This window comes from Prenolepis imparis, unplaced genomic scaffold (genome assembly GCF_030444845.1).
Source record: "Prenolepis imparis isolate NDT839.2.m4 unplaced genomic scaffold, iyPreImpa1.0 SCAF_2, whole genome shotgun sequence".
NCBI lineage: Eukaryota > Metazoa > Arthropoda > Insecta > Hymenoptera > Formicidae > Prenolepis > Prenolepis imparis.
The window spans coordinates 8,735,126-8,761,952 of NW_028141160.1; the positions used below are offsets into that span (position 1 = coordinate 8,735,126).

Below are 26,827 nucleotides of genomic sequence, written 5' to 3' on the forward strand. Positions count from 1 at the left end.
AATTTCCTACCTCTTTCGTCCACGGGCCCTTGACTAACTCCGGATTCACGACTTTAGCCCATCTCTGTTGACACTGGACGTCGCTTCGATCTGGGAAATGACTGGCTATAATGTCCCATCGTAAACTAGTGCCGATCTGTTCTGCATTGCCCACTAGTTGCTTCAATAAAGCGTCCTGTAAAAAGAAAAATGACGCGTGTAGTGAAAGTATTTCGCTTCACGAGACGAGGAAGGACGAGGAAAGCACAACATGCGGCACATGGGAGATCGATCGACCTTCGTAGGCTTTCCCACGTGAAGTCGTATAGTACACCCTATGTTCTATGGGGTAAACGAGGCATCTGCCTCCCGGCGGCGCAACTCGTTGTAGAAAATACGAAGGGTGGACATTTTTTTTTTGGGATCCGCACATTTATATTGTCCCTTCCTTAATTTGCTACATAGAACCGATACAGTGTAACGATACATGCCTGCCTGGCCCTTAATAAAACAACTGTCGGAATCAATATAACTTCAAAAAAGAAATTCTCAAAAATAAAGTTTTGCAAAAATTTAATTTTGCAATATTGAGAAAAGTTAAACAACTCTTTACTAATATTAAAAACTTTTTAATATTTTCAAATATTTTATATCAAAGTTAAAGTAAAAAAAATACCAATAAAAAAATTATATTTATTTTAATATAAATTCTTAATTCGGTTTTTCTTAAATAAAATAGAAGCCTTACTTCTTCTTTGGTCCATCTTCCTTTATTTATGTGTTTCCCTTGTCCATGACTTGAAACGTTAATGGATATTCGATTTTGCACTTGATTTTGTACTTGATTGCCTTGACTAACCATGCCATACTCGTTGTCGGAATCTCCGCCACTACTGGAATCGTAACCAGATCTAGACCGAGATCTGAAATATACAATAAGATACATTAATAATGACATATATACAATAATATAATTTGTATCAAAACGAGCATCCCAAATAAAAATAATATTTAATGAATAAGTCTTTATAAATATAATGCAAAATAAAAATCATATAACTATTACCATTTTTTAAATAAATAATTACAAGATTTAAATTGTCTTTATTAAATACAGATGATAATACGACAATATAGCGATCGAGTGTTGTGGATTTTGTAAGTTTGTAGGCATTTCGAACAAAAAATTCTCTCAAAATCGATATTCTTAAATTTGTTAGTATTAATAACATCGATAAAAAATAGAGAATAGAAAATTAAAGTGTTCTATCAGTGCTTCGTAATCTCTCAGATATTACTAATAATATGGTTATAAGAAAACGAGTGTCTTCCTTTCCGCAATGCGAGATTTATAATCACGCTTGAATCAAGATTCTGACAATACGGAAGCTTAACGAACATATATGTATATCTTTTATCTGGTGGGAAGTAACGACTGAGACGGAAATCACGGATGGGTGAATATCCTGCTCCGATTTTAATGCTTCCTTTCTTTTGTCGCGTAACTTTTATCATCGTTGTTCCCTCTTAATTTCACCCTCACTATTCGGGAAGTAATCTTGACCGCGAAGATACCGGTTTTTGCGGTCACGAAAGACTTGATATTTCCTCATTTTGAGATTTCCTGTCACGTTAGACAGGTATATAATTGGAGTGCTTCCTTATTAACTTTTTACATCCTTCGTACATCCTCTTTTAATCACCCTCCATCAATCTCGAAATTTATTTAGAAAAATATAAGATGTAAAAAATTGAGTATTCGCACACAGAGTTACTTATATATAAATTAATAATTTTTATTCAGTTGGATTAGAAACAATCATCGTCCTATTTTTTAGAATTTCAATATAGTTTTCAATGTATAATAATTTTTATTGTTTCTAAAATTTATTCAAATCTTGTAAAAAAAATTTCTTGAGAATTTCCTGATCTTCCAGGTATTTTCGTTCAAAATTCCAAATAAAATAAGAAAATTCGTATGTAGATGCAGCTTTTTAAAATAAGTTTCTTTTCTGTACGCGCTTTCTAATGCATTTTCTATTCGTACAATTGCAAAGTTATCAAGAGTACAGTTTTTCGAGCATTTAATATTGATTCATTAATTGTAAAATTAATTTGGACAATAACAAAGTTTGATATATCACTATATCTAAACGTTAAAAATATATACAAAAATATAAGACACAAATATAAAACAAGTAATTTAAATTATAAACACCTTAAAGAATACTAATTTATTTAAATTAATTATTTATTAAATTATTTATTAAATAAATAAGGAATTACTAATTTATTTAAACATTAACTATTAAAAAATTGAATAATTTTATACATAAGATCTTGATACTAAAAAGATCGTCAAATAAAAAATCACATGAAATTTTAATAAAAATTTAACTATTGCAAAGATATGTTAGACATATGTTTCTTAAGTGCTAAATAAGAGTAAAATTATCAAAAGACACAATTTTTTTTAAAATTCCATGATAATTCCCTGATTTTTCAAGATTGAAGGAAATTCCCTGAGAATACCAAGTTTTCAAGATTTTTCCCGGGAAAACATATACCCTGAATAATTAAATTGTGAAAATGGATTGCTAATTTTTCGCAGAGTCTGCGCATTATCCAGCGTGTCTCCAAATAACAATGCATAGTTCCGAGAACAGAAGGCAATGCCGAATAAGGCTCCTCTATATACCGCACAATCTGCTTCACCCTCGCTTTTCCCCCTTTCCCTGGCCTTCAACAGCTGCATATACCGGGGAGAGTCCAGGGAAACGCGATTGGGGATACGTTTAGCTTATGCAACGATAGCATTCGCGGAGTATCACGAGCGTATGTGCATGTTGTAAACATATGTGTGCTGCAGATGGCTCGGAGTCCTATCGTTCCTATTACTTTATGCCGAACGCCATCGATTAGAAATATTTTCACCTCTAATGAACCTATTTCAATCATGAATTTATTACGAATGCTACACAGAGAGAATTTTCTCTTAGAATTTACCCTGAAAATCATGGTGGGACAATATGGTATGGAAAGAATTTTATGAGAATTTCTCTGGTTAATATTTATCACAATAAAAATAATAATATCTATTACAATAAAATATAAAACATGTTTGATTAATTTTACCAAACTGCATAGTAAAATTAATCAAACATATTTTATATTTTATTGTGATAGATATTATTTTTATTGTGATAAATATTAACCAGAGAAATTCTCATAAAATTCTTTCCATACCATATTGTCCCACCATGATTTTCAGGGTAAATTCTAAGAGAAAATTCTCTCCGTATACACGCAGTTAAATAAAAAAAATATCGCATGTCATTATTAATATTTGCTACGTAAAAAATAAAAAAATCCTTGCTATATGAAAATAACTTTGTTATGTATAATAATTTATTATACATGATTAGGTATATGACTTTATAACGCGATTCATTTCAAGCGCCATACAAATATGTTTGCTACACATTGTGAGCGATACGAAAGACGAAGTTACGTCATCACGAGCAGCTCAACACCATGGAATGCAAACAAGTTAAAACGACATCACTCGTTTAATTACATCCGAAGAAAGAACTTCTTTCATAACGACGCGATCTCTTACATCTTACAGCAAGCGCTGGTTGGGTCTAACAATAAATAATATTGATAACAATAACAAAAAAAGTCTTATCTCTATCAAAAATAACATATCAATCCAACTCTATTCGTATCTTTAGATTGATTTAGTCCAAGATGTACAATATATACGAAATGATAGATATTAATTATACATATGTCTCGTCTCGACTCGATGATTATAATCGATCTTTTATATGTCAGATATCGATAACGTCACATCTTGCAGCTTGTAATATGAATATATAGTTCCACTGCAGGTGCGTGTACATTTATGTGTATTTTGAGAATACTTAAAAGACTGTACTACATGCGATACAAAAAAGACAGAAAAAAACCATCGCTGTAATGGAAATGATGCAATTAGTAATTTCCATGCATGTATCGAAATAGCAATATAGAACAATAAATAAGTTTTTGTTATTACTCATTCACAACTTGATATAAATTGTTCTTAATGCAACTCTTTCCAATAACAAGAAAATGTAATGTTACATAACACAAAGAGAGAAAGGGAGAACATAAAAAAAAAAAATAGTCTCAATCCTTTCAGAAAATAATATTAATTTTAGCGAAGATTCTTGAAAGATAAATGTAAAAAAAATTATCTGGAATTTACACACACACATGTATAGAAATATATATATAAATTAAAAATATTTAAAAATTTTACATAATCATTACTAATTTCTATTTATAAAAACGATGCCAAGTCGGCGATGTATCGAATTAGCACGCGAACGGGGCGAGTCTTTAATAAGTTACGTAAAGGCCTTCGAAAAGCTTCTAATGATCGTGTCATCCTTGAAATCCTTTAGGCACGTAGAGTGCCAAGGAATTTCTTCGACATTCCTCGCTATTTGTGAAAACATATCAACTTAGTTATATTAATAGACTTTGATATATAAATGAAACAATTATTTTGTACAGAAAATAGAACAGTAGAAAAAAATAAAATAATTAAAAAATCAGAGCAAATATATAGTCACTTTGAGAGAAAATAATAATTATATACATATAAAAAGATATAATCCTTATAATAAAAAAAAATATATATTGCACGATTCAATAAGCATCAAATATTAATTCGTCGTTTATAAACTGCAAATTAATATAATAAACTTTGTGAAGAGTTTTATGAATTGCAATAACAATTATTAAGGATTTAAAGTCTTAGGTCCTGCGCACAATAGGAAAAATATTAGGAATAAATATTAAATATTAGGAATACGAATTATTTTAAAATAATAAAATCGGAAAAACTCTAATATAAAAATACAAATTCGGGTATAAAGGACTCTTAGTAGTTTATTAGCCCTTACTAGTCCTTTATACTCGAATTTGTATTTTTATATCAGAGTTTTTTCGATTTTATTATTTTAAAATAATTCTTATTCCTAATATTTAATATTTATTCCTAATATTTTTCCTATTATGCGCAGGGCCTTATATGTAAAACGCAAATACGTGCTCAACAACGTAAAAGAAATGAAGCAATGTTATTCTCGCAGATTAATCAATTTTAATTGGCGAGATTCACGGACAAAATAAGCGCAAAGAAATAAACGTGACAGAGTATAAAAAAAATTCAGAAGAGACAAACAAATTTTCTGTAAAAGTTATATATATATATATATATATATATATATATATATTAAATAAAATCCTTAGAATATTCAAACAATGGACGGAGAAACATTAGGATCTTTCTCTCTCAATGGAATAAAAGAAGCATACGTGCTTGTTCCTATATCTCATCCTTAAAGAGTCAGATAATTAAAGTCAGTAAAGTAATAGTGACACACATGGACAAGCTTCACGCGTCCTTCAATCATTTTGAAAAATTGTCAAACTCGTCAAGAAAAATTGTCACTGAAATATTCGTGTAAATTTATACATTTTCACTTAAGAGGCAACAACAGAAGCAGGTGCCACTGCCAGCTGCTTACTTGTCTAGGAAGATAAACGCCGTGCATCTCTTTTGTCACATCAGGCAAAAATGTATCTTCTTTATATTTTTATAGCCTTCAATATATATAAGTATACTATATTACTTAGATACAAGTAAAAAAAATTAATCTTTACCACAAAATGAAGTAATTATAAACAAAGTAAATTATCGATAGATAACGATATATGCATTTAATTTTATACACAGAGAGAATTTTCTCTTAGAATTTACCCTGAAAATCATGGTAATCGTGGGACAATGTGGTATAGAAAGAATTTTATGAGAATTTCTCTGATTAATATTTATCACAATAAAAATAATAATATCTATTACAATAAAATATAAAATATGTTTGATTAATTTTACTATTCAGTTTAGTGGATAAATATTATTATTTTTATTGTGATAAATATTAATCAGAGAAATTCTCGTAAAATTTTTTCCTTACCATATTGTCCCACGATTACTATAATATGATTTTCAGGATAAATTCTAAGAGAAAATTCTCTCAGTGTATAAGAAAAGTTTCACTATTTTTTCTTTGTTAATATTTTCAAAGTAATGCAATCGTAACATAATAAAGAATATAATAAAGAATTAATAGCTTTCATATTTCACAATTCCCGTTTATTGAAAACGAGAAATATATACTCAAGCGAAACTTTCGAAGCGAGACGAATGACTTATAGGAGACGGACGGATATCGCTAAATATTAGACAATAAAACGACGACACGCGGGACAAGCTATTTGACTTTTCGTGAGAACGAGAGAGGAAGTCGTGTGTGCGTGTATCCGTGTGTGCCGTGGTAATGGACATCTGCCAAAGTTCCGAACTTTCCCCTCTTTTTCGTCCACGCTTCTTCCGTTCACGTTCGGCGCTCACGTGTTCAATTCGCCTTTACGACACCGGCGCCCTTAGCTTCTCTTCCTTCCTTCTTTACTTCCTTGCTTCCGCCTGTTGCACGTCACGCAACAATAAGGTCATCGCGCGAAGCAAAGTCCCTTTCAGGGCATATGAAAAATTCCGAGATCGCGAGAGAATTATGACTCGAGCAAAACAAACTTTGCGTTCGACATCTTGTGAAGATAATTAATGTAAAGATAATTAATCCTTTGTAGAATACCCGAATTAATTAATCTAACACAAAGGTTAATCCTTCGTTAATTCAAACTTATTTTTCTTCATATTCGAAATGTGCTTTTTGCCGTCATAGCAATCTGTTTTAAGCTACATTAAATTTTCTGTGACATAAACAAACACACGCAGGAAATGAGAAAGAGATAAAAAGGGAGAAAGAATTTAGTCATATTTTTATTTGCTTCACTTTCCATGGTTATCTCTTGAGAAAAGACTTTTTATCGCATAATATGATATGACGTCGGGATTTGCATTTTATCAAGCAAAGTTTGTGCACCGTTATATCCGCGACATACATAACAGAGCAAAATATTGGGTCAAACGCAAATATAGATCCCGTCATCGTGTTGGTCGCGTGCGACACCCGCAATACACAATTGATCCTTTCGTCAATTTTATAGTGTCCGGGACCAGGTGTATATATAGAATCCAGAGTGTTCGTTCATAGCTGGCGTCAGCTGCTGCCCTACGTAAAAGTCTTACCCTCTCACTTTGACTCTCGTTCTCGCGATCATCCAAGATATGACGCTTATGATGACCCCCTTGCCTTCCCCCCTTACCGTCAAGCTTCATAGAACTTGATCCCATAGAACGACCGATGACCGATGACCGAGCGTCATACTGTTTACTATGGTAAACCAAAGTGAACACTTTTATCTTTTAGAATTTACGTCATTCATGAATGAAGACGGTTCTTGTGTATTCTTTATACATAATTTGATGCACAATTAGACAGTCTTGCTAATTACTGATACATATTAATGCAATGCACGCGAATAATACGAAAATAATAATATTATAATAATATTATATCACTGTGTTTGTTAAAATCATAGTATCGTGTAAAAATTTTAATTCAGTACACTTTGTGTATTTTAATAATCTCTCGAATATTTTTTCTATATAAGAAATACGGCCAAATATATTCTAATGCCTGTTATTATGTATTATTGATATGTATATCTATTCTCTCTCTCATCAAATTAAAATCGATATTAATTTTTTATATTCTTATTGTGCATTGAGAGAAAAAGGGGAATAATATATTACTCTCTTTTCGAGCAATTATTTTAATTGCGTATAGTATATAAAATTTATTTCATAAAAACTATGATGTCTTCTCAGACATCTTGTTCTTTAAATATTTATATTATCTACATAGAGAGAATTTCCTCTTAGAATTTACCCTGAAAATCATGATAATCGTGGCACAATATGGTATGAAAAGAATTTTATGAGAATTTCTATGATTAATATTTATCACAATAAAAATAATAATATCTATATCACAATAAAATATAAAACATGTTTGATTAATTTTACTAAACTGCATAGTAAAATTAATCAAACATATTTTATATTTTATTGTAATAAATATTATTATTTTTATTGTGATAAATACTAATCAGAGAAATTCTCATAAAATTCTTTCCATACCATATTGTCCCACGATTACTATGATTTTCAGGGTAAATTCTAACAAGAAAAAATTCTCTCTGTGTAGTTGATGGATACGGCGAGCCTAAATAATTTTCTCTCCACGTGGACCTTCTTTTCCGACTCGTCTCTCGATTGTTTAATATTACGTTATCGACGAGTGAAATAGTTTTACTTTATCTGTCTTTAATGAGAGAAAGAGATACATGAAGCGTTACTAATTAATTAATTAATTAAAGACAAGCGTTACTCTAATTAATTAATTAATTAATTAATTAATTAAAGACATCGTTAAAGGTTTTTCAAGCTATGTATAACTAAATATATACATGCACATCATTTTCTGATGAATCTATAACAAAATCTTTTCATTTTTGATCTCATCTATAAAAATTCAGGAATTAAGCTTTCTTTCCATTCTAATGACCCCTTTCTCTGCCAAGGAACGGACGAGTCTGACGGCTCTCGCGGTTGAATAAATCTAAGGTTATTGGCATCACACGGAACCTGTTTGTATTAATACACGGTAGAATCTTCTTTCAGAAAATAATCGAACCGTTAATAATTTTCTTAAACTTAAGAGTCGAAAGATACTAATAAATTAACATCCATTGTTAAAAAATGCGAAACATAATTATCACTTATCACCCTTCATGTAACGCTAAATAAATGTTACCTCGACATCATCTTAATTTCGACCGACAAATTATTTATATATACACAGAGAGAATTTTCTCTTAGAATTTACCCTGAAAATCATGGTAATCCTGAGACAATATGGTATGGAAAGAATTTTATGAGAATTTCTCTAATTAATATTTATCACAATAAAGATAATATCTATTACAATAGAATGTAAAATATGTTTGATTAATTTTACTATGCAGTTTAGTAAAATTTTCATACCATATATATATTGTCCCACGATTACCATGATTTTCAGGGTAAATTCAAGAGAAAATTCTCTCAGTGTAGATACTTAAAATCTGGATAATAAAGTCACACAAAAGAGGATGACGTCCCATAAAATTGTCGTCACGACATCGAAACTTGAAATTACTGGAAGAGGATTCCGTGAAAACCGGGAACGTTCCGCGTATTTTAATGAGGCCGCCTATCCGTAAAGGATCATCGTCCGGCAGAGGCCAAGAGAGAGGTAGGATACGTTCCAAGATGAATTTATATGCGCTGGTTCAGACACGCACGGGGATATATGCGGGGTACGCGAATATGGGGTAAGTTGGATAGGTGTAGAGAGGCATACGTATATCTACCTACATGTATACTTATATACACGCGACTGTACAGGCAGCCAGCCAACGACATCAGGGTGGAGGTCTTTACCGAAAGACATCTGGCTACCACCTGCCTCGATGCCCTCGCACTCGCTCCATCAAACCTCCCCATAATAGAACGCTCCCGAGCATACGCACCCGCTCTCACATGACGCGTGCATATGTGAAGAGTACATACGTATTGTGTGTATCGTGACCGTGTGACTTATATCGTGTGGTTTTACGCATATGTGTGTACGGGTACGCGCCGGCAATAATCGAGTGCTCGTGCTCCTCTCGTTCCCGTAGGGCTATATGAAAATACAGGTTTACCCGGTATATGTAAACATTTTTTTTTTTACATTAATATATGGCGTGAAGGATTAAATATTCATCCACGTATAAACAATCTTTCATATATAGATAATAAACATTTTTTTTCAATATCTATTTTGCCGATTAAAAATGATTGAAATAGATAAACTAATCAAAAGCTAATTGCCAGTGAATGCTGTCAGGAGTACATACATTTTCATTATCATAGCAAACATAATCGTATTTTTTATAATCGAAAATTGAGTACATATTACATATACTACATTTTTAATATTAATCAAGATATAAAATAAATTATTATTATTTCGTCACAGGATCTCGTCTGTTTTAACACATTTTTTAATATTGAATTTAGATAATTATATTTTCACATATAAAAAATTAAAAAAGGAAAAAAAATTTAAGCCTTAAATAGGGATATAAATTATCATTTTTTTATATAATTATATCATCCTTAAATTCTTCGGATAATATATAGCCAACAATGTATATTAACCGGTGCATCCACCACTAGCAATCTTCCTCTCTTTCTTTCTCTCTCACTTAGTATACGCACAAAATATACATAATACATACGATGCATAGGGCGAACACGTCTGCGAGAGACGAAGGGAAATTCCGTCACCCTTCCGTAAAAAAAGGCGGGAAGCCCTTCGGCAACGCGCGCGCACGTTTCATCCCTCTCGTTCGCCGAGGTGCGCTTCGTAGCCGTACACCACGCCTTTTACCCCCGTGCCCATTGCGAAGCGATTGTATATCGGACGAGCCACCCGGTGCTCGTTCCCATGACAAGTGCGATGGGTATTTTCACTCGTGAATCTTTAATTCCACCGTGGGAATCGAGTCTACATCGGTCGGAGATCCGCGTATTACGACTAGGCGCGGAAATGCGCGCTACATATGTCCCGTGATCTGATTAGATTACATCTTTCATAGGTGAACTATACAACGCGGTCCTTTGTGTCGCTGAGCGGGAGGAATATGCGTAAATATCGCGAAAATTATCGCTTAGCTGATCGAATAGCCTCCTCTGCGATATGTTCTTAAACTAACAATAAGCGTATAGGAGTGATGTAAGAGATGAAACTTATCCCTATTTAAAATATATTTAAAAAACGCGACAAAGGGATGCACATATCACAAAATAAAATAAAAAATATAATCATAATATGTGCAATATAATAATATAACCGAAAGAAGCAATTCGCGTTGGAATAGAATAGATAAATGATTCTGCATCTATTGAAAAGTGAAGAAAGGCTCTCCGATTTTGCGAGTGCAATTAGCAATCATAATTAGCACTATAATAAAATATAAAATAATATACATCAATATAATGAGTACATTATCATCCTTACATCTCTTTAAATATTTAACATTTGGTTCTTTTCTTCATATTTGAATATGACAAATACAAAGCAATTTCTTTCTCCCCTCCCCCCTCTGTAAATTGATACTTCAGTACTTATTAGACAGGATTATTCGGAAGCATTCTTATTCTCGAAGCAGATGCTAAAAATCAAGTTCGCCCTTATGTACATCCCGCCGATCAGCGTCGTCGACCCCGAGTGCGCTAAATCGATATCGAGACATAATAAAAAGGAAAGAAGAACGGGCTGCGAGAGCAGTCCAAGGGCCGCGGTCCGTCCCATCTTGAAAGAAATCTCTTCAAGGGGCCCGGGCGCGAATCTTGTCGGTAACCCCCTTCGAAATTTGTTATTTGACGTTTTAGGGTGGCTTTTTCTGGTTCGCCCTACATACTTTGATTCGATGGAATTTTAGGGTAACGACTGGCAGCTGTCCAGACGTTGATTCGATTCAGTTTTAAATCGAGTTCAGTTTAAAACTCGAGAAACTTAATCATGTATGTCTGAGATCGACACAACTTTTTTTATATATGAAGGAACGTCCCTTCGTACATTAACTTCAATTCTAATGACTGACAATGAATGAATAATTTACGGATCTCACAGACACTGATATCTCCGCATAAACTCCAAGAACGCGCCAGAAGACAGCTGTCCGATGTGAGTGATCGCATGAGGGAATACAATAATACACGATCTATTTATATTTTATATAGTTTTGCAATTAAGAATGAGAATTTGCTTTATGGAATTTTTCTAACATTTTAAGAAAAAAATTGCATAACTTTACTTTTAATAATAACTATCATATAAAAAATAGCAATATTAAACAATAAAATAATCAAAATTTTTAAAAATATATTATAAAAAAAATGATAAATAAATTTAAAAATATTTAAAAATTAATTGTGTAGAAGTATAAAATTTATTCTCGTATTTACTTTAATGATTATAAACTAGGCAAATTCATCACGAACTGAGCGGCTTATTTCGGGAAGAGAGACCGAAATCATTATCATAAATGCCGAAGAATCAATGACTATCCTTACTCCTTGAGATACTATGTGGAAATCTATGTATAGAGGAACGAGGGACAATAAATCCTAAAAACACATCTCGATTTCAATGAGAACACGCGCGCACGACCATTCATATGTCAGTCTGTATCCGTAAAGCTGGCATATCTTTCCACTAGATGATTATGAGTCTATGCTAATATAAGTGACCTTCCAATGTATTCGCAATCTTAATGATTTTTCTAGGAAGTCTGTGAAATTGCAGAATGAAGTGATTAAAGAGTACCTTTGTAATCGCTGTTACCAAGTAAAATTTCTGCACGATTTTTCATACTTTGTATGGATTATTAAACAAAAGCACAATAAAAGCGCATTATTTTACAGCTGTCCGATATCCCGTCGTTAGGAGAAATACAAAAAGACAAGAACTCAAATATTGAAACATTTCTCTAAATTTTATAAATTTTATTTAATATTTTTATATTGTATTCTTAATTTTATTTTTAAGCTTAATAAAGAACAAAAATATAAAATATAAAGATAATAAAAAAATACATATGACTCTCTTGAATGATTGATGAGAAAAATGTAAGACAGAACAAAATAAAAAAGAAAATTTTCTGACATAAATAAATAAACAATATTTACAATCCATTCTTTATAAAATTTATATAATTAATATAATTTATGCAAAAAATATTATTTTATTAAAAATTTGAATTCAAAAAAATCCACTGTACGATATAAAAAACCAAGAGAATACAGAGACTTATTTTTATGATAGATGTGCGATACTAATTTCAACATAAATGTAAGCGAGAAGTCTGCGAGACATATAAATATTGCAGTATATTGCGAAATTCGTAATAGCATGTAATCAAAACAAAAGTAATGCCAATCTTTCGTAAGAAATATGCATTTGAATAAAAGAATAGAACGAGTTCCGAGGGGGAGGGGAGGATGAAGGTACAAAATAAACGATGTAAAAAATTCTTAGTAGAATTGGCCTGAAACCGGGTTTAAATCTCCTTAGTCAACCTAGTCCCCCTGTCTATACTCTCCCTTCCTTTTTGTCTTGTCGAGGCTGTAGACCTGCGAGGACGACCGGCCAGAAAAAGACGAATAAGTCTCGTCGTTTCTTTTGGCTTTGAGTACTCCGTTAAATGACTAGCGCTGAAAAGCGCGCAAAACTTGAATGAAAGAAATACCATGCTGCGAGTGGCTACGAAAAAGTTGCCAGATTTCTTGTCTGTCGTCCATCCGCTCTTTGAACGTTTATTCTTTCTCTCTTTCTATATATACCTGGAGAGAAAATACTATTCGACCAAACTACAAATACGGGATCTCGAAAATTACTTTGCTTTTCCTTTGTTTTCATTTCAAAAATTCTAAAATTTCAAGAAAAAAAACCATTACAATTGTTGTACATTCAAAGGGCGGTATCTTTGAACATCCAAAGAGCAAGGCTAAAGGATTTAATCACGGCAAACGTGACCATAAAAGTCATTTATAACATCGTAAATTGTTTAAAGTAGTTTTGCATAACTTTAAGATATTTGTTGTCTTTATATTTTTATCTACAAAAATATCCCTTTAAAATATATAAAATAAGAAAAGCTATTTGAGAGAAAGGCACAGAAAGATGACAATAGAAAACATTCAACATTTCAAATATTTCAACATTTCTTTCATAGAAAATAAAATTTATGCGTTCTTATTCATTGAATACGCAAAAAGCAATTAAAAATTAATTTCATACGCAATGTTTAAATTAATTAAATTTACGTTACGCGTTCTTTTTTTTAATTTAAATTTATCTTTTTCTACGATATGTCAAATGTAACATCAAATAAATATTTGAAAATGCTCCAGAGTCAATCAAAATTATTTTTTAATAATTTTCAAATAATTAATAACTAACAATAAAAGACTTTGCGCGCTTTCATAAGAAAGCAAATAAATAATGAGACTTTAGAATATACAGTAAACTTTAAGAGAATCTTAATTGAAAGCTTAATTATAACATTACGTTATAATGCCGAAAATTGAGAAACTACAGCAAATGATGACTTCCTCCGACTATTTTTGCTAAGAAAGAATTTGCAAAGAAATAAATTAACCGAATGGACCAAAGAATTTCGGTTTGAAAGAACATCTAAATATAGTTCTTATATTATATTATTAAATATTCATAAGACAATCAATTATGTTACCTAATAACAAGATATTTGAGAATATAAATCGTGTTCTTGTAAATATAAATAAATATAAATTCCACGAGAATTAAATTATGACTATTAAATTTATTTTCATAATTTAATTTATTTTTAAATTCAATTTTAAAAATATTTTAATAAAATCTATACTGTATAATTCTTGAATTATCAATTTACAAAATATAATGAATCTCGTAAAGTTATTAACCATTATAGCTTATTGTGTTAGAGATGTACTGTTGCAGAATTATCAAAAGTGATCTTAACGGATGCACGAAGTTATCAAAAGATACATGAGAGTACATAATTTTAATTGTTAGTCTTTTATTGTTAGTGTAAGTATAGAAAATCGTACAATACAAATAAAACTTATCAAACCAAAATTTGAGTTTCCATAAATTATTAAAGTATGCACTTAATGCCTATGCTTCTAAAATTAATCCATTAAATGAATAAATATACGAATATTTTAAAAGAACAAAAACAGGAATATTTAAACATAAATTCGATATAAAAACTAAGATAATTGTAATTTTTTTTTTTTTTTCATAAATTCAGTAATAATAACAATTGTCTAATAATTAAAATAATAATTGTAATCACAATAAAAAAAAAGGAAATAAAAATATATTAATAATATTACAAAAATATATATAAATGAGATATAATCGGGATAATCTTCGTCTGCTTTACGTTTTTTTTTTCTTCTATCACAAATATTTTTAATTTAAATTCTAATATTGACTTTCTTCAGATAGCAGAAATATTACTTGAAAATTCATATAGACCTAATGAAAGAACAAGGGAGTTGATCAGCTTCTCATAATCTCGCCTTCGCGATAACACCGCATCCTTGATATCAACATTGCGCCGTATAACTTCCGTCGTCGGAAATATATATCGCTTATATACATTTTTTTACTACTTTCACTCGCGATATCACCGACACGACCGACCTCAGTTCTCTCAATTGAATATTTGATCCAAGCGACTTTGAACAAATATCTTTGTCGAAATATCTGCTCTGTTTAACCCTTCATACGGTACAAGAGAATTTCGAAAGAAATATGAATGTTAAATCTATATTATTTTATTTGTATCCTGTACATATTTATTATGCTCAATGGAAGAGATTGAGAAAATCTTGTGATGAATTTAAACATATTAAGAGATCAATAGAGTTGTTAAAAAATAAAGATAAATCGGAGCAGTAGCATTAAGTGCAAATTCATGTAGAGATTTTATTTCGGAGCAAAGATGTTGCGCGTGATACTAATAAATTTTTGTAATTTGTAATGTGCTAAAAAATATTTAAAAAATAAAGACAGGAAAATATGATCATTCTTGTTCTAGTATTTAATTTTCATAAACTGACATCTCGAATTCACATGTTGATTCAGAGAAGTAAAAATTAGAGTAAATAAATGAGTAGACCAAATTATGTAGAAACTATTTAAATTATCTGATTTATGAGAAATATTTATAAAAATTCAAAGACTAATTGTGAATAATGAATAATCTTATTTGAGAATTATAAATGTCTATCCTCTCATTTTCAAACGTGAAGAACGTTTAAAAGATATGGATCTATATCTCTAAAATATTTGAAATTGTATGACTCACGTATTTTATTTAAAAAAATTCTCTCTCTTTCTCTCCTGTATATAATAAATTTTCAATTAATAATAATTAAAAATAAGTGTCTATATTACCCCTCATCTCGATATGGATCCGCGTAATAATTATTCATTGGCGCTTCAAATGTCTGTGTGTCTGTGTATGTGTGCCATCTTGATAAAAAAAAATAAATAAATAAATAAATAAAAAAAAACACGATTTAGAGAATTTTCGCAGAAATTACTTACGCTTCTGTAGGCGGCGAGTAAATGGACGAATGATAGGGTGCGTTAATCGGCAATCCACTCGCGAACAATTCATTCGGTAACATATCCATCATATATACAAGCAGAGCACGATTTTTGTGGGAGGACGCGGCGGTAAGCAAACGAGTGAGAGTCGAGAGAACGCCAGAGCACCAAGTATATCCGGCGAGTGTGTACGTAAATAGATCCTGCGAAGATCTCCCGTAGAGATGCTCCGAAATCACGTTCTCCGATTCACAAGTACTATCTCTGCACGCGGTGCAGATCACTGTGTCTGAATTTCTCCGTAAGAATACATCACATCAAAAGAGAGATATCTATTACGGCTACGTTTACGGCTTGTCCTCTAATTTCTTCCTCTCTTCTCATGAAGTAATGAACTCTAGAGCGAACGATAGAGCGTTCCTGACGCCTATACGTCCTCGTAGGTTTTTCTTCCTTTTTCCTTCTCTCCCGCCCCTTTCCTCTCGTTTTTTTCGTGCATCTCACTTCTTTAAATAGTCGACTAGATAATATCCCTCGTTATCAATCGATTCGCGTATTGCAAGAAAGAGAGTAAATGAAGTGGCGTAAGAAAATAATCGCGTTGACAACGAGAAGAAAAAACCGCCTACCACGTGTTTACACGTTAAAATATTTTTGCGTCCCGTCGAGTAGCCGCCCCGCGCGGCAAAGCTCGACCGTGGACCGAATGTCGCAAAAGCGTCCTCTTTGGACGGCGATTGAGCTCAGACTGACGAGATGGTATATGGTATTCGAAGGGTTCGCAGAGCGACACAGTAGAAGGCCTAACACTGGATCCTGCGGCGATCAAGCAGAGGGGAGAGAATTGTCAGGGAGAGAGAAAGAGAGAAAAATGGAGAGTGAGAGAGAAATAGAGAAAGCACGGGGGAACCGGGATCTCGACTCGTAGAGAGAAACGAAGGGCGAGGTGGAGCGGAGGCGCCGGTCCCTACGAGACCTTCCATGCGTTTGTTTGGTATGTACGTACATATATACATACGAGAGACTCTCGCCGTGTAGCAGCTAAAGACGATCGACCGAAAAAAGGCGGCAAAATACTACGCGGCGACCGCGGTCCACGGTTTAATGCCTGCGAGGAATAACAATCGAGAGACCAGTCGGAAAAGAAGGTCCACGTGGAGAGAAAAATTTTTAGGCTCGCCGTATCCATCAACTACACAGAGAGAATTTTTTCTTAGAATTTATCCTGAAAATCATGGTAACCGTGGGACAATATGGTATGGAAAGAATTTCATGAGAATTTCTCTGATTAATATTTATTACAATAAAAATAATATCAATTACAATAAAATACAAAACATGTTTGATTAATTTTGTTATGCAGTTTAGTAAAATTAATCAAACATGTTTTATATTTTATTGTGATAGATATTATTTTTATTGTGATAAATATTAATCAGAGAAATTCTCACAAAATTCTATCCATATCATATTGTCCCACGATTACTATGATTTTTAAGGTAAATTCTAAGATAAAATTTGAAATTTAATTTTATATATGTATATCTAATGTTCCCTGAGCTTTATGGAAGAGGCACATTAAAATTAAAAAAAATTAATTAGCCTAAAATATCATTGAAAATTTTTTACAATAAATTGTTACACAAATTTTTGAAAAAACATTGTTAACAGAATTTAATTGTTACTTGGTGAAGTATTAGAAAGTTTCTTTTTAATTCCATTTAATATTATTCGAAAATTGCTATCATCACAAATCGTCTAACGTTGGAAAAATTTATAAAAAAAGTTTTTTTTTAATTCTTTTAGAATTTCTTTTTAACGTCAAGTCTCTCTATCAATTATTTTATGAGTAATCTTTCTCTATGCATTTTTATGAGTATTTTTTTATGAATACTTTCTCTTTTGAAAATTTCTTTTAACTTTGAAAAAGTGGAAAAATTGAATAGTTTTCAAAGCGGTACTATTAAGACAAAAGGAACACTTTGTTTGTAAGAATGCAATAGCAGCGCATACCTCGGAACGCTCACAGACTCAATACGTGCCTTAAGTTTAAGCTATACCTATTGCTCGTGTAAATTTATTTTCTTTCGACGTGAAAATTACAGAACTAAATTACGTGAAGCCGAATAAATATAATAAAATAATAACTGACGTTAATAAGCAAATAATTTATGATAGAAAAAGTTATACAAAAGGTTTGATATTTGTTAAATATGATGGTTACGCATTGAATTAATTTCGTCAGTTACAATATAAACTGCATTTAACTGCGCCATATAAAATAATTTAGTTTTATAATGTAAATTAATGTTAAACAGTGGAAGTAAAGATTGTATTTATTCAACATTTAGACATTAAATATGTTAAGATTTGCTAAATTTTATGTGTAATTTAACTGTAATGTGAATAAGACTTTAACTTAACCCACCAGAAGAAACAGTGAGAAAAATAAGTGAAGAAAAGGAAGATGAGAAGAGATTGAAAGAAAGAGAAGATGCGAAGAGGAACGCGGAGGAGGAGGAGAAGGAGGAGGAGGAGGAGGAGGAGGAGGAAGAGGAGGAGGAGGAAGAGGAAAAGGAGAAGAAGGAGGAGGAGGAGGAGGAGGAGATTGCGGCGAGGCTGGCGAGGAACAGGAACGTGAGAAAGACGAGGAAATGAGAGGAAGGGCTGCGCGGGATTCCGGAATAAGCCACAAGGTCTTGGCGGTATCACGCCGTTGTGTTCTGGGAACCGATCGAATCCTTGATGAACCGCGGCAAAAGGATTACGAGCCGATAGCGCGAAATCATCATCGTGTATCCTTCTACAGGTCACGCTTCTAAGAACATCGATGATCAAAATACGACAGAATTTCGGCGAGTTCCAAATTATTTCAAGTAAAACTCTTACGACAGATTATATAAGAAAATTTTTATTAATAATACTTTTTCTTTGCGACTTTTTTTCCTTATCTATAATAAAGTATTGTTAACGACGAAAATATTATAATAGCATAGCTTTTTGATCTCGTATCACAAAGAGAATTTTCTTTTAGAATTTACCCTGAAAATCACGTGAATTGCCCTGATAATCGTGGGACAATATGATATAGAAAGAATTTTGTGAAAATTTCTTTAATTAATATTTATCGCAATAAAAAATAATATCTATCACAATAAAAAATAATATCTATCACAATAAAAAATTATATCTATCACAATAAAATATTAAATATATTTGATTAATTTTACTATATAGTTTAGTAAAATTAATCAAACATATTTTATATTTTAATTGTGATAGATATTATTATTTCTTATTGTGATAAATATTAATCAGAGAAATTCTCATAAAATTCTTTCCATACCATATTATCCTACGATTACCATGATTTTTAGAGTAAATTCTAAGAGAAAATTCTCTCAGTGTAGGAGAGTTTCGGTGTAAATTGAAATAGGAGATCTAAGGCAACTGAAAGAATATCTTGCTTTTGACATTAATTCTTCTGTAAATATACTAAAATTCTCAAGCATTCTTTTTTTAATATCAGAAAGAAATCTGAAAGCTGTAAAAGACAGAGAGATACATCGCGCAGAAAAGCAAACGTTGCGTGACTCGTCTCAGAGACCACTTCGAAATTGAGAACGGCATATGTCGAAGTTGAAAGGATATGCAAAATCTGGAAGAAAGGACTTCCTGCACGATGCTATACGAAACTGCGTCGAGAACGGAGCACGTCCGGACGATTAACACATTCTTCGCAGCCGATTCTAGGAAAAGGCGCGATGTCGCAAAGACGCCGAAGGAGAAGAGTGACGAAGAAGGATCCACAGGTATACACGGGCCGAGATGAAATGTCGACGGATTGGATGCAAGGCGGATTCGTTTCGTGATAGAGACAGGTTTTTCTCGCCGGAGAGCACACGAGGGCAGCGCCTTCCGGGTTCTCAATTCGGATAAAAAGAAGAGTACCGGCCAAGCATGGCGGTCCAGCACAGGCTACACTGAGAACCTCCCCTGTGGCCATCCTTGCTTGATAAAAAATTCACGGATATAACGGACACTTAATCTGGCATTGTCACGCGTATCAAACTGTGCGTTTTGGGGATCATCTGTTATTTTTGAGAGACAATTTTTCGGCATATGAAAGCTTGATGCGTCAGATTTTGTACACCCGGTATTTTCAAAAAAATGTCGCATAATTGTATCAATTGTTGAATATTCATAAATTATTTTATTTAGATAAAAAAGAAAGAAAAAGGAAGAGAATTGTAATATGTCAGAAATATTAACATATATATTCAAGACATGTATCGAATAAGTACAATTATTTTTCGTTGTGTGTATAGCATTTTTCAAATAACCATTACTTTAGAAAGTTTTTAAATATATATATATATATTTATATTTAATAGATTTTATATATACATATATATATTTTTTATTTCTACACAGAGAGAATTTTCTCTTAGAATTTACCTTAAAAATGGTAATCGTGGGACAATATGATATGAATAGAATTTTGTGAGAATTTCTCTGATTAATATTTATCATAATAAAAATAATATCTGTTACAATAAAATATGTTTGATTAATTTTAACTATACAATTTAGTAAAATTAATCAAACATGTTTTATATTTTATTGAGTGATAGATATTATTATTTTTATTGTGATAAATATTAATCAGAGAAATGCTCATAAAATTCTTTCCGTGCCATATTGTTCCACGATTACCATGATTTTCAAGGTAAATTCTAAGAGAAAATTATCTCTGTATATGTGACCTCTCGTTTTTATGTGAAAATTTATTACTAGGTAAAATACAGAAAATAAAATTGAAATGGGTCTCCAATACAAAAGCGTGAAATTTTCTCTTCGAGATTCTTAGAAAAATTTTATGAACTTTAGCTTCAGAAATAAATAACAAATGCGAACGATTCTCTATAGGAATAAAGAGAAAAGTTTTTAGAATTAATATTCTTTAATAGAGGATATATCTTCTCGTAGTTTAGCAGAAAGATTTCATCATCCAAGTATATCAGCAATGTCAAGTATATAAATATTTTGTTTGCCGTTGTAATTATAACAAAATACATAAACATAATTGGGTACCAAGTAATAGATAGGAATGGTAGAGTATCAATGTTATTACGCTATACTCTCGCGAGACACTGTGTTCGCTAATATTATTGTTTTTTCTTTATCCTTTCTTTTATAGTTATATTCTGACTTTTTTATAGATGCATAAATTCATATATAAATTCATCTAATTCTTTCAATTTTTTGCTGCATATTTATTAAAATTAAAATTACAACAATAATTTCATTGATAAGAAATCGGACATCAGAAAATTGTTATATCATCGTTGAAAATAATCAATATTATGTAAATATTAAATAGTGATTATATTGTGTAATTTTGCTGATAAGAAATCGGACAATAAAATGCAAGAAAATTATTTGTTACATCATCGTTGATCAAATGATCAATATTGTGTGAATATTAATGAGTCACGCTGATTAATATTCGATGCAGTTGAAAAAATTATATTAATCATAATGGCTCCTTAATATTCACACAATATTGATCATTTGATCAACGATAATGTAACAATAATTTTCTTGCATTCTGATGTCCGATTTCTTATCAACGAAATCATTGTCGCAATTTAAATTTGAATAAATATGCGGCAAGAAATTAAAATATATATATGGAGAGAGAGAGAGGGGTCTCGGCGTATAAACTTAAAGAGCCACATGCGCCGGGTGTCGATGCCTGCCCTACACGCTCTCGAACTGCCGCCGTGCGCTGAATAGCGGCGCATCCACGACGGATGAAAGAGATGGGACCGCGACCAAGCCAGGAGGGTTCGTCGCCACGCTCGTTCGCCTCTGTTCCTATGAACGGGGGGCAGCTGTCTCTCGTTTGTTTCCGCGCGCGCGAGCGCGAGATGACCGCCGACGTCGTCGCCGGCGACCGAGGTCACCTAGCCGAGAGCATTTCTGTATACTGTACGGATCTCCGATAAAGAACACCCAGAATGTGCAAAATTTTTAATTGCTCCACTAATGATCAACTTATTTTTCGAGAACTTTATCACGACTGTGTGAAATGATTTTAGTGATAAATAAACTTATCTTTCAAACGTTTTAAATTCAGCGTCTAATATCCAATCCAAACATTAAATTAGTTGTCTAATTATTCTACACAGAGAGAATGTTCTCTTAGAATTTACCCTAAAAATCATGGTAATCATGGTAAAAGAATTTTATGAGAATTTCTCTGATTAATATTTATCACAATAAAAATAATATCTATTACAATAAAATATGTTTGATTAATTTTACTATACAATTTAGTAAAATTAATCAAACATGTTTCATATTTTATTGAGTGATAGATATTATTATTTTTATTGTGATAAATATTAATCAGAGAAATGCTCATAAAATTCTTTCCATGCCATATTGTTCCACGATTACCATGATTTTCAGGGTAAATGCTAAGAGAAAATTCTCTCTGTGTAGTCTTAATTTAAAGCCTTTAGATTTTAGATTATGAAGATTGGAAAAAGGATGTCTTTTTAATACGATATTCTCCATTTAGGTTTAATTATTTTTTTTTTAATTGGAAAAACGTGATTAAATTTGTAGATATTGTTTCTAACATTCGTAAATTTCATTATATAAATAATTTTTTATTTTTTCAGTAAATACTTGCATAATGCAAACAAATATATGTAATTGAAATCACGAAATGATACAGACTAAAATACACAGGCAAACTATTTGGAGAACCCGAATTCATATATGTACCGGAAACAGACGAACAGAGTAGCAAGATTGAGAGCACAATCTTCGAATCATAGCAATATGCAAATAATATCGAGTAAAGCGCGAAACACGTGAACAGACGAGGGGACGATCAAAGCAAACGGAGAGAATGGAGAGACGTGGGAGGTGCAGGAGGGTACGACAGGACGACAAGCGTATACAGGGGCGTGTTGGCGACTACGATGAGAGACCAGCAGGCGATGCACGCGTGCTGTATTTGTCCTCGTCTAGCAGTTGCCATGCGAGGCACCGGAGAACCCGCGGGTTGACGTCACCCTATCTCTCCCAACGGGGAACTTAATATTGATAACTAGAAGCGTGTAGCGTTCCGAGATACGAAAAAAAAAATCACTTTGTTAGCTGGGTGTCCCAGGGTAACACGAGCGTGACTGACTTTGACTGACTACGTATTCGCGCGCGATAGAAATATAAAAGCGCACCGCAAAAGAGATATGCATATACAGTATAATTATGCATAGTAATTATATAGTTTGAGTTAATAAAATTTGTGTATTCTTGCAAATTTAATCCCGAAAATATTCAAGTACAATTGTATACTGAGAGAATTTTCTCTTAGAATTTACCCTGAAAATCATGGTAATCGTGGGACAATATGGTATGGAAAGAATTTTATGAGAATTTCTCTGATTAATATTTATCACAATAGAAATAATAATATCTATATTATAATAAAATATAAAATATGTTTAATTTTACTATGCAGTTTAATAAAATTAATCAAACATGTTTTATATTTTATTGTGATAGATATTATTATTTTTATTGTGATAATAAAAGAGAAATTCTCATAAAATTCTTTCCATACCATATTTTCCCACGATTACCATGATTTTCAGGGTAAATTCTAAGAGAAAATTCTCTCAGTGTACATAATATCAAATTGTTCATTAATGAGAAATTATGGTAAAAACATTATGATTAGGAAAGAATCCTCTCTTTGTCCTTTCTCCTCCCCTCCGTTCGAGAGAAACGATTTTTTTGTATCAAAACAATTGTCAAAAAATCATGCAGTTCCTCGTCTCAAATCAAATGTGATATATGAAAAATTTGTCAAGTTAGTTTTTTTGTTAAAATACTTTAAATATCTTAATATGCGAAATTTATGCGAATAACTTTAAAAACTTTTCACATCAACATTCTTATATATAACAATAAGTTTAAGAACTTTCATCAAACTTTCATTATCATTCTTATGCATTGTCTGTTGGACCTCCTGACTATTTTCATGAAATATTTTATACCGAAAAAAAAAGGGTTGACCCTTCTTTTATGATCCTTTTATGAGTTATTCTATACCTCTCTCGGTTATCGGATACACAAAAATGAGAAAAACAATAAATATCGATGCGATGGAAAATAATGCAAAAAAAGTGTCACTGAACAAAGAACAAGTATAACCAAAAATTTTAGCTTTATAAGTATATATAAAAAATATAAAAAAAAATAAATAAAATTTTTAAAAATGTATCAAAATTATAATAAAATATTATACAATAAAATCCATAAATATATACAGAAAATTAAATAAAAAATATCAGAATAACGTGCGCGCGTTATATACATATATATAATAATAAAAATATTTAAAAGCAGTGGCCTTTTTATAAAGAGGAGGAGGAGGCTGCCAGCTTTCCCTCCCGAAATCCGAGATCTAACCGAATATTATCAATATTTTCGTACTTATAAAGCACTGATTTATTGAACAAATAAAATAAAATATAGTCCCGTAGTTGCTTAATGTTAATTTCCCTCCCGAAATAAAATCCTAAATACATCACTGTTTATATGAGAGTGTTTTAATTAAGAAAAACTTTCCTAGTAATGCAATAATCATATACAATTATACAGTATATTAATTTACATATGAATTTTACTTTTGACGAACTCTGCTCTTAATTTTGCTTTATAAATAAAAAGATTTGTTTATCACCATATGTATATTGTATAATCCACATAAAAAAGAAGTAAATATAAAAAAATAAAAAAGTCAAATCAAATCAATATCAAATATGATGTACATTCTAAAATATCTTATACAAAAATGAAATACTTTAACAATATAAAAAAGAAATTATTTGACAAATGGGGACAATAGGGGACAAATGACACAATGATAATAATCAATACAGCAAATCGATAACAAATAGACCTTTGTCATATTGACATAAACGATGTCGAGTTCACCTCGAACATGAATGTCATTGTTGTTCCCAATTTTTCGCACATTATATATATATATATATACATATAATTACGTACATATATATAATTAAATATAATATATAATATAATATATATATATTATATTATAATTATATTATATATTATATATTATATTATTATTATATTATATATTATATATAAATTATTATATATATATATATATAATTAATATAAAAATAATAAAAAAAACAAAAATAAAATGCGCATACGCACATATCTGCGAAATGTATGCGAAAAGGAGGGATGCAAAGGAACCTTCAAAGCTGCATCTCGCGGATTTTTTGACTGTCAGGTCTGATATTATCGAGTTATAAAATTCTGAACAAACATATGGTGATAAACAAAAACTTGAATGCATAGATATCCATATCTTTTATTTCGATATTAAAATTTGAAAAGCATGAATATATCCGTCATACGACACAAATATGCTCGCTTGCACTTTTCCATTCTTTCTCTTTCCCGCCAAAATATTACGTTTTAGAAAGGGTTAAAAAGCACAGCCAAGCTGCTTCATTGCACACTCTCTATCTGGATCTTTTTCCCTTCTCTTCTCTCTCTAAAGTCAAAATATAGATTCATATTAATTGTAACATAGAAAGTGCAGAAAGAGAGAAAGAGAGAGAGAGAGAGAGAGAGAGAGAGAGAGAGAGAGAGAGAGAGAGAGAAAGAGCGAGAGAGAGAGAATGTGTATCAAAACAATCTCAATGGAGCTTCGTTGGAAAAGTCGGAGACGATTTAATGATAAAAAGGCGACGCAGACTGACCTTATTTTATCCAGATACATGTTGTTCAGTGTTGCATCGTATCGACGTGAACAATTTGTCTTGGACATGTAAGCTGGCCGCTGGACCCTTCAGCAATTTAAACAATATGGCCGGTCGTGCACCCTCGATCCGACGCGAATTCGCGATTCTCAGGCGGCCGAACTTTGTCAGTCTCTTGCAACACTGTCACTGAATCCGCGCGAATCGCCGATCGCGTTCACTCGTCCACCGCGGACTCGTCCGATCGATCGTACCCCGACCGCGTCGATCTCGACGAGAGTTTGACAGACGGAGACGCTTCACGAGGCGTCTCGCTCCCCGCGATATCGCGACACCATTTAGCTCGCGTGACGCGCAAGGTAACTTCCTGTGACGATGTGTTGCTCTCCTGCATTATCGACTATAACCTGAATTTAGATTCGGACTCTCCCGAATTTTTACTTTACCGACGATGAAGGATCCGCCATTTTTTTTTTTTTTTTTTTAACGATATTTTACTCCTAACACAATTAATACCGCAGGCAGAGATAAATGGCTGTCCCGTTGTTTTCGCGAGACGCTATTTACTTCTATACAGTATAGAGGATTTGCGGATCACAATTAATCGTAGATCCGGACCGGAGGAGCGGAAAGTTTCTCGAAATAACAGCGGATATATCTACTACGCGACAACGGTTGAACAACGGCGCGTCGACATGAACTTACGCGAACATAGATGCGCACACGAGTTGTCAAACCGAGACTCGCTATCTGCGCTGCGATTGGTCCAACACTAATCTGTTG

General features: G+C 32.0%; 1 protein-coding gene across 3 annotated transcripts in view; it reads right to left on the reverse strand.

Annotated features, from left to right (window-relative positions):
* Window positions 1–26,752, reverse strand: part of Myb (proto-oncogene like protein Myb) — a 33,420-nt gene extending 6,668 nt beyond the window's left edge. Inside the window, exons 1-3 of one of the 3 annotated variants that reach the window (XM_083032731.1) lie at window positions 26,045–26,752; window positions 728–902; window positions 11–175 (exon numbers count right to left, since the gene is read on the reverse strand). In XM_083032731.1, the coding sequence (XP_082888857.1) occupies window positions 11–175; window positions 728–902; window positions 26,045–26,112 (408 nt within the window). In that variant the 5' untranslated portion in view covers window positions 26,113–26,752. Of the gene's footprint in view, window positions 1–10; window positions 176–727; window positions 903–16,214; window positions 16,963–26,044 lie in introns of those variants that run through there. The other 2 variants (XM_083032729.1, XM_083032730.1) reach the window with 2 other exon arrangements.
* Window positions 26,753–26,827: the final 75 nt, after the last annotated feature.